This window comes from Dendrobium catenatum, unplaced genomic scaffold (genome assembly GCF_001605985.2).
Source record: "Dendrobium catenatum unplaced genomic scaffold, ASM160598v2 fragScaff_scaffold_1056, whole genome shotgun sequence".
In the NCBI taxonomy this organism is placed as follows: domain Eukaryota; kingdom Viridiplantae; phylum Streptophyta; class Magnoliopsida; order Asparagales; family Orchidaceae; genus Dendrobium; species Dendrobium catenatum.
The window spans coordinates 4,236,175-4,246,404 of record NW_021319518.1 but is presented as its reverse complement, the minus strand read 5'-3'; the positions used below and the strand labels follow the sequence as shown (position 1 = coordinate 4,246,404).

At 39.2% G+C, this 10,230-nt stretch overlaps 1 protein-coding gene across 1 annotated transcript; it reads left to right on the top strand.

The window, feature by feature from the left end:
• Nucleotides 1-8,122: 8,122 nt before the first annotated feature.
• Nucleotides 8,123-9,063, top strand: LOC110108758 (very-long-chain aldehyde decarbonylase GL1-4-like). The gene is made up of 2 exons (XM_020839526.2): nt 8,123-8,182; nt 8,836-9,063. The coding sequence occupies exons 1-2, from the start codon at nt 8,123-8,125 to the stop codon at nt 9,061-9,063; spliced, it is 288 nt and encodes a 95-aa protein (XP_020695185.1).
• Nucleotides 9,064-10,230: the final 1,167 nt, after the last annotated feature.

Here is a 10,230-nt window from a genome sequence, read left to right as displayed (position 1 = left end):
AAAGTCCACATAAATTTTGGTGTTGATGTCACAAGTGAAGTTGATGTTAATAACATACATTGATTTGATTTACTATTTGTGCATCAGCTATGTGATGAAGTTGATGCTTATTGACATTGGTGTTTACAATGTGCATTGATCATATGGCAGATGTGTATCTCGTCATTGTTAGTGATATTAGGTAATAAAGTCAAAGGGCATCAAAATTGCTGTTGACGACTTGCATCAACTTTATAGGCGATGACAATACTTAATAATGTCAAAATTAAGCTTGTCTGAATTAGATCATGCCTTAATGATGTTGAAATTAAGTGTTCATTGGCTCATTGGATTTGTCTCATTTAGATGCTTAATTTAACTTTGAACATGTAAGATTTGGATATCATTTGGTCATTCAATTATGTCTTAAAATTTTAAATGAAGCTTCAAGTGCTTGATTTGTCTCATTTGGTATCAAATCATATCACTTTTATTATTGATGGGTTTGTCTCATTGGGGCTTTTAGTTTGATTATAAATTTGTTGAAAATAGAGGATGGATGGTCGTGAATCTGATTCTGGGAAATTCTAGTTATAATATGTATTGAGATTCATACTTAATCATGTAGATTTTCTGATAACATGCCAAGATTAAATCTTTTTTATATTAGGAAGCAATAACTATTTTGAAGCCTTTTTGAACTCATTAGAACTCCTAAATATGTGAGTGGGAGATTTTAATGGAGCAAATACAAATTTTATCAAGATAGGTTTAAGAACCTCTAAATGAATCAATCAAGATTTGGTGAAATTATCACCAAATACATGTATGAAGTTATCATCACCAACCCAAATATTTTATTCCAAACCACTTGTGGTCACTAGATGTTGAAATTACAACTATCATATTAGGAAATATTTTATGCATCCAATAGATGAAAAAAAATCTAAAAATTTCTTGAATTTAGTATGCCAATAATTTAATGATATAAAAAAGAATGAGCTATAATATATTTGTTGATTATTATTTTGTCCTTAAAATTACTTTATGTACTTTCATTATTTTTTTTAATCTTCTATAACATTTATGTCATGTTGATTACATATAAATGTCTTATAACTTTTTTGTTTTATCATATGAATTGTTAGACATAAGTCTTCATTACTCTTGTTTTGTGTTCTATAACAGTTTAAAATTTATATTATTTCATTATTAGCCTAATTTCATGTTGATTTCATATAACATCTTCAAAATTCGTTGCTTTGTTACAAATTTTTTTAAAATGTCTTCATTGTTATCATCTACACCTGTAATGGCATGTTATTGTTGTTTAATTCAAATAATCCAAGTTTATCTAATTATGTTGTCATGTTTTTTTTCTTTAATGTAATCATTCTTATTATGCGAGCTTTAAGAAAATACCTTCAGCTATTCGTGTGAAGTCTTTCGAGATAGAAGGAGCTCAATATACTTTCTTTAATGTAAAACTTCTTCTAAACGTTAACGTATTTACACTAATTCTGATAAAAGTAGATAAGAATGGGTGTTAGCAAGAATGAGTCTGTTTATATTTTTCTTTTCTGCTATACTCCAATTTGATCGTAAATGGAGCCAAAATTGGTTATGACATACAACCTACTAAAATAATTAGTTTTTATGTGCAATGGTGATGAATACTCACTCCTTTAGGTTGGTTCTTTTGTCACGAATACTTATCTCTCAAATTTAGTATCCCTTGATATAGAAATAATATCATTTTAAAAGGGAATATCAACAAAAATTTCTTTAAAATAGTACTTGAGACCGGGCGTATTACCAGTTATCATGAAATCATCCACCTTATGTTAATATATGTTGAGCTCTCTTTTGATGATGAACCACACACATTTACAATCTTGTTATTCAGCCTTTCATTATCATAAATTTGATGCAATCATACTGTGAAAGTGTTCCTCCAACCGTTTGGAGTTTTGTTGAGGATTTTGATCATACTGGTGACAATCCATTTTCTGAAATAGCTTATAGAGTTGTCGTTGAGGAGACTGGACGTGCAATTATATTTGCTTAGAGATAATTTATAGAAAGCAATATTCAATCATTCAAACGATGAATTTTCTCTATCATTATATAAGTTGCTAGGAGGACACTAATGTTTCATTTGGGACAGCTTTCTTATGACTTTCAAAAGCAGCTCGAGAAATTTTTATGCTAAAAAACTGCTTTATAAAGTAATTAAAAAGCTGTCCCAAACTAAGCCTAAGACAATTAAAAGCTGAGAAATATTTGATTGATTGCTCAGTTAATTACGAAGCTCACAAATTAATTACAATCAAGTCCTTCCCTTTAAGAAATAATAAATTTGAAGCAAATCAAACTAGCACAACTGTGTCCAATACATTAAAATAAAAATATAAAAGTTTTATAAAGTAATTAAAAAGCTGTCCCAAACTAAGCCTAAGACAATTAAAAGCTGAGAAATATTTGATTGATTGCTCAGTTAATTACGAAGCTCACAAATTAATTACAATCAAGTCCTTCCCTTTAAGAAATAATAAATTTGAAGCAAATCAAACTAGCACAACTGTGTCCAATACATTAAAATAAAAATATAAAAGTTGTGTTATTGATTAATATAATAACACAAGTGAATAAGTTTGTGTTATTATGTTAAATAAAAGCATTAAAATTTAACAAATTGAAGATATTTTTTTCCCCTGTTTTGGAACCGTAGGGCCTCATAATTTGGATTTAAGTTTTTGATATTTTGACTTCCATTCGAGGTTAAGTTGATCCATTCTTGTTGGGTTAGTAGTCCTTGGATAATAAGCTCAATACTTTGTAGAGTTAAGAAGGCCACTCAAGGACCATATTTTTGTTAGCATGGGCAAATACCAAAGTGATCTACTTTCAACCTAATTTAATCTCCCTAACAAAGCACTTAGATTACCTAGTTGGTGATTTGAACATGATGATGAAAGGGAGATTACCTTAACACTATTAGGTTGACTCTAATCGACCTTGGTCAAACCCTAATCTAGTCTTTCATCTAGCATTTCTAAACTTACCCTATGCCATTTAGGGACAAATCTATTCACATTTAGGGACTCATTTGGGTAGACCTAGCCAACCCTCACTTGTCTTCAAGTTGCTCACAACCTTATCATACTCTTGCGGATCCCCTGAACAGCCCTAGCTTGGTCTATTGAGTTGAGTCAGATCTTATTGGATACAACCCTCAGGGTATATTAATCCTAATCTGATATACATTAGATGGTCAATATTTAACATAACAATGTGTCTATCTCTATAGGCTAAAATTGATCTTAGGTCATGCATGGACCAACCTTAGGTCACGCGTATTGAGCTCATTCAATGTTGAACTTGTAACAATCTAAACTTCTAACCATAAAGAATAACATCATAGTTTTGTCTAGGGGTACCAATATTTGACACGACACGAAAACCTGACTTGAACCCAACCTAAAAAATTCGGGTTAGACCCAAGCCAATTTCAAAACTGGTCGGGTTCGGGTTCCTAGATTCGGTCCGTTTGAAAAATGGGTCAGACTCGGGTTGACCCGATGAGTTTCCAGGTCAACCCAGAAACCCATTTAAATTGAGCTACTCGCGCTGCCCAAGATGCCCGCACTTGCCCCGGTTGCTCGCGCACTTGCTCGCGCCCTGCCCGCGGCTGCTCGTGCGCCTGCCAACTGCCGTCCGCACGCCCGAAGCTGCCCGCGCCTGCCAATTGCCCCACAATGCCCGTCTGCCCGCTCACACGAGTCCGTGCCCACCTGCAACCTGCCGCCGGTCGTCCTGCGTGCCCGCCGTTTTGCCGTCCCGCTGCCACCATATGTGGAACCGTATCGGGTCGGGTTAACCCGGCAACCCGACGGGTCGGGTTCGGGTCCGAGTTTCCTACCCGTTTACATACCTGGTTCGGGTTAAGGTCGACTCGTTTGAAACCGGACCAGTTTCGGGTTCAACCCGAAACCCGGTTTTGACACCCATAGTTTTGTCCCCTTAGTGTAACTTCTCAGTAGATTACCCACTCAAAAAGTGCTCACACACAAGCATGCTTAACTATAAAGTTTCAAATGAAATTTCAATGATTACATCAAAAGGCGTCTCGAGTTTAAGAGTTTAGCTTTCTTTTTTTTAGGGGTTTCAAAATATCTACCACTTAGATAATTAATGTACTCATCAGTTTCCTTTGCCCAGAATCATCCACCATATAGATAAAAATTGAAATGTATATTTCTCATCTTCTAGCGTCGTATTGCTCCGATATCATTTTATAACATATCAAACTCTCAACCATCTAGATATTGTTCGTTTGGCCTAATAGCCTTACAATTTTGTCTCATTTATGTAACTTTATATGAGGACACTCATTCTTAGAGTGCTCCTATACAAGCACACTAAACTTTAAATTTTCTAATAAAATTCCAACCGTTATATCAAAAGATATCTCCATATATAAGAGTTCAACTTTATTTCTTACGTGGTTTCACAAAACTCAGTTTAAACAATATTTAGCTCAGTCAAAAATTGATCCAATCTATTTTTCAAAGCTAATTTACAAACAAAACCCACTCATCATGGGACCAGTTTAACTTAAGTTTGGCTTAGCCAAAATCAGTTAAAATTGTTTTAGATTGTGGACCAGACTCCCCTTCAGCACCCACCAAATCTATGTCAAATTAGGATGTTTTGAGCCCAATCCTATTTAAGGCCACATTCCATCTCAAATCACTCTAATTTCCTTAATTCTAAAAGTAATTATTCAATCAAAATAAAAAAAAAAAAAATTTACCTAATCTAAAATTTAAGGGAGATTTTATGATCTTATCTAACTTGACTCGACTGTCTCCGTTGAGCGCCCATTGCCCATCAGCTCTACCAGATTTTGATCTGCACATATAATATTTGAGAAGAGATAATGAGTAATAATTTTTTTAAAGGAACTACCGAGTCAATTAAAAAAAAAAAAAGAAGGCCGGCACAAATTTGACTTGCTAGCTCATCAAGTTCTACTCACATTTCATTTATCGAGTCGAGCTGACTTTACTTAACTATCATCTAAATGATAGGATATAGTGCGAAAATCTTATTCAATTATAAGCTTTATTTTATTATATAATTAATTATATTCTTATGAATTGGCCATGCATAAATTATCATTTAGCATGCACGAGCCAGATTAATAACTTTCTGTATCACTGATGAAACCAAATTCGTGCGAATTTAATTATGACTTTAAAAGTAGCTGCATTTTCTCAAGATTATATTTGGTTCCAGTCGATACCATGCAAAAAATGAGTTGTTCAGCAAACCCAAAAGACGTTATTTGCCATTTTTATCCACAACACCAAACCTCAAAGCTGGCAAAAGCTGGCAGGCTTCAATCAAAGAATCAGCGTTTTCATCATCACCAGCCAACCGTCTTGATAGGGCACAAAAAATTACTTCTATTCGAGCACAAATCTCGAGGCGATTCAAGTTGAAAACTTTCAAAATTAAAATTGGAATCATCTGAATTCTAATTTCAGCAAACATATAGTCAAACTAAACGTTTCAAAGAGACGAACCTGCATTTGGAAGGATCAAAGCATTAAATTGAGAGTGGTTGGATGGACGGTCGATCTTGAATCCCTTGATCTTGAACCGTTTGATGGACATTTGAATGTCTTAGTGATGTCGGAATTCAGTGATCTTAGGCTCTTTGGTCAAAGCATTATTTGGATTTATAAAATGATATCAAAATATGAAATGCTTATATTCAAATCGAGCGGCTCGGCTAGACGAATCCAACGAGCCCAATATTATTGAATTCTAACATCGTTAAGACACTTAAACAGTTGAAAAACTCTCTATGATCGGGGGAATTAATACAAGTCATCCGATGGAGTACTCTAAACCGACCCAGAATCTTCTCAAGAGCTCCAGCAGCATCGCCGGCAAACCCCTCATCGACTATCGTCGGACCATCACTCGACTGTCGATCACTGCTGTCGGACTACAAACCGACCATCATCGGACCACCGCCAGACTTCAGCCGACCGTTGTCGGACAACCACCCAGCCACAAACAATTGCAAGACTTCCACCCAGCTGCCGACCACCACTAGACTTCAGCCCGACCGTCTTAAAATCACCGCACGGCCACCAACCGCCGTCGGACTTCCACTAGGCCGTTGATTCAGGCCGAACTTCAGTCCGACCATCGTCGGACCACCGCCTGGCAGCCGACATATACCAGACTTCCACCCGGCCATCGACCGTCGTCGAACCTCAGCCCTTTGTGGGACCACGATCCGATTTTCCATCACCGTCGGACTTTAGCTCGGCCATCGTCATATCATCGCCCGGTCGCCAACCGCAGACAGACTACCACCCAGTCGCCGGCCGCCTTAGGACTTCCACCCGGTCGCCTACCATCGCCGGACTTCAGCTTGACCGTCTTCAAACCACCGTCTGGTCGTCGGCAATAGTCAGACTTCCAACCGGCCGCCGATCGCCGCCAGACTTCCACTCCCGGCCCATCAACTGTCGTCGGACCACCGCTCAGCCTTCAATCACCGTCGAACTTCTGCCCGGCCACAACTCTTCAGCCCGATCGTCGCCGAACCACCGCCCGGCCGTCAATCGCCGAGCTTCCACCTGACCGCCGACCGCCATCAGACTTTCACCCGACCTCCGACCGTCGCCAGACTTCAGCTCGACCTTCGTCAGACCATCGCCCGGCCGTCGATCTCCATTTGACTTAAGTCCGTCCTTTATCGGACCACATCCCTGTCACCGACCGTCGCCGGACTTCCACCTGGCCGTCCAACCGTCGTCGGACTACCACTCGGTCGCTAACCGTCGTTGGACTTCAACCCAACCTTCATTAAACCACTATATGGCTGGCAATTGTCGCTGGGCTTCAGCATGACCGTCATCGGACCACCAGCTGGTCGCCGACCCAGTTGGGCTTACACCCAGACGCCGACCGTTGTCGGACTTCTGCCCAATCATCGTCGAACCACCGTCAATTCACCGACTGCCGTCAATTCACCGACTGCCGCCGGACTTCCACCAGGCCACCAACCACTGCCGGACTTACACTCAACCACCACTGGATTTCAGCCCGACCTTCATCGGGTCACTGTCGGATCGCCGACCGCTTCCGGACTTCCACCGGACAGCTTAGCGTCGTTGGACTTCCGCCTGACCTTCGTCGGATCATTCCCCGCCAGTTGAACTTCTGCACGAACATCATCGAACTTCCGTCCAACTGTCGCCAAACATTTGTCTAACTGTCCAAACTACTATAATTTAACCGCTTTTAAGTCAAGGGATGGGTCAACCTTTGTAATTCACTCAAATTTAGTGGAATCTTTTCACATGTGCGGGACCAGGACCCGTAGTTTTTCCCTATTTGGGCTTTCCACATAAAAAAATGGGTGTTTTAATTCTCTTTTTTCATGTGCTGAATATCCGTGCATCGCTAAAACAAAATGTTTACTCGCTCTACCACTACGAATATTCTTGCCCACATACAACAAATCTCATGTATTCTGCATCATCATTTGTACTCACTTTTTACTTGTGCATTTCACAAAGCCTTTCATGTTTGAAATCAGATTTTGAAAAAGGATCAATTTCATTAAATTCTCTATTTTGTTGGATGTAGTAATTAGATATTAGCGCTGATATTAAATTTTACACATCCATAGTTACGGTACTTACAATTATTGAAGCGGAATTTAAATTTATTTTTGAGAGCAGAATTCCCTATTTCTATTCCAATCCACAAACTCTACGATGAGGCCACGTGTGACTAAATATCTGGACGGCAGATTACAAGAAGGTCGCTCACTCGCTCTCGTCTTCCCTCCTTTAAAAGAGTAATTATTAGGTACATTCACTGGATGTAGAGGAAGGTTCGGTTTTAGGCAAAAAAGGCCTGTACCGAGTTTTTTCAAAAAACTATGTATTTTTTTAAAAAACTCGGTACAGGCACTTTTTTGCCTAAAACCGAACCTTCCTCTACGTCCAGTGAATGTACCAAATAAAAGTTCGCTTTAAAAGGACCATCTACATAGAAGAAAGTGTACATAGTTGCAGCGTCTCTTGGAGTTGATAACTTGGTGAGCTTAATGGCTTCAAGACCAGGATTGCTCACAGAGTGGCCATGGCATAGGCTCGGCAACTTCAAGGTAATATGATCTCTCTCCATATCATAAAATTAACATACTTCTCTATACACACACACACACAAAGCCCAGGACTAATTTAGAAATTTTTTTCTTAACAAAAATTTTGAATGTTCTTTACTTTTGAACACTATCTTATAGGAAGTCTTAAACGTTTTATCTTCATCTTCTCTTTTCTCCTAGCAAGTAGCAACATACAAATATATTGCCAAATCACTTGTAAGCATGAATGATTTGGATTCTAGTTGGGATGAAATTATTCAATGCAGACATCGAATGCCGTCTGGAGACCAACCAAAATACGTCACGTTGCCCCCTTCTCGGTACCTGGCTCGGTACCGAGCAAAGTACCGCTGACATGGCACATTCTGGTTTGTCTCCGGACAGTGAACTGCGTTCGGCGTCCGTACGGAATCATTTTTGCAGTGGTGAAACTTGAAATTAACTTTGATATTATGATTGCAAAAGTAGTTTTATACTACATAATTTATTTAAAATAGTGGAAAAATAACAATCAAATAAATTTATGATTGTTATTTGAAGAGTAAAGCAAAGGGAAAAATGTCCCGAACAAACCTTTTATTTCCAAATAAAAGTCTAAACTTATTGTTTATTTTTATTTTTATGAAATATAAATATTTTTTCTTATTATGCAGTATTTGGTTATAGCTCCGTGGGTGATACAAAGTTTCTACTTACTTGCAACAAAGGAGATGAAGGATGTCTCCATACCTTATCTTCTGATTTTCCCTTCCATGCTGCTGAGGATGCTCCACAATCAGATATGGATAAGCATTTCTCGCTGGCAAACTGCCAGAAGTCCTCACCGGATACTTGACAAAAGTATAGAGTTTGAGCAGGTTGATCGTGAGAGGAACTGGTGAGCCATCATCTAATTGATAAATTATTAAACTAATGAAATACAAATTCTAATTTAAAACTTTTTATTAGTTCTTAGTATATTAATTAAAGTATATTTATTATATATATTTTTTGTTAACTCTCTGTATTTTCTCTCTGTCATTGCGTATGCACTTTCTAATAAAATTGTTTTATCAATCTTAATTAAATTAATTTAATTATACTTTTTGTTGTGTTCTGGAGTATTTGCGGCGGTAGAGAAATATATAGTTTAACGTCTAAGTATTGTACGAAGATCCAGCACACAAGCAGATAAGTGAGAGAGAGTAGCATTTATAACAGACACCAGAGTTTTTACGTGGAAACCCCTGAAAAAGGGGGAAAAACCACGAGGCCACGAGGCCTGGCCCAGTTTGAATGAATCCACTAGTATCTCCAGTCGATTACAAATGAGGTCCTTCTTAGGGAGAAGACCTTGGTCTGATGTTACAAATGTACGTCATATAGAGCGCATTACATGGTGGGAGTTACAATAATCAACATAGACATTTATTTGGTCAGAAAGACCATTGGAGGTGACTGAAGTCGGAAGGACCGTAGTCGGTAGAAGACCGGGGTCTAAAAGTCTGTTGTCTGGTGACGGAGGTCGGAGTGACCGTAGTAGGCGACGGAAGTCGGGAGGACCGTAGTCAGCAGAAGATCGGGGTCTGAAAGACCGTTGTCTGGTGATGGAGGTCGGAATGGCCATAGTATGCAACGGAGGTCAGGAGAATCGTAGTCGGCCGGAGACCAAGGTCTGAAAGATTGTTGTCTTTTGATGGAGGTCGGAAGGACCATAGTAGGCGACGGAGGTCGGGAGGATCGTATATATATCGGCAGGAGCCGGGGTCTGAAAGACCGTTGTCTGGTGATGGAGGTCGGAGTTACCATAGTAGATGACGGAGGTCGGGAGGACCGTAGTCGGCAGGAGACCGAGGTCTGAAAGACTGTTGTAGGAGAGCAGTACTTCAGGAGAACTTTCTGCATCAAGTGGTTTCCCGGAAGAAGTCTGGGCGTCAGGTGGTGGTCCGGTGGAAGTCCGGGCCTCACATGGTGGCCTGGTAGAGCACAGGGCTTTAAGCAGTAGTCCGGCGGAGCAACAGCGTCAGGCGGTGGTCCGGCGGAGGTGAGGGCCTTAAGTGGTGGTCCGG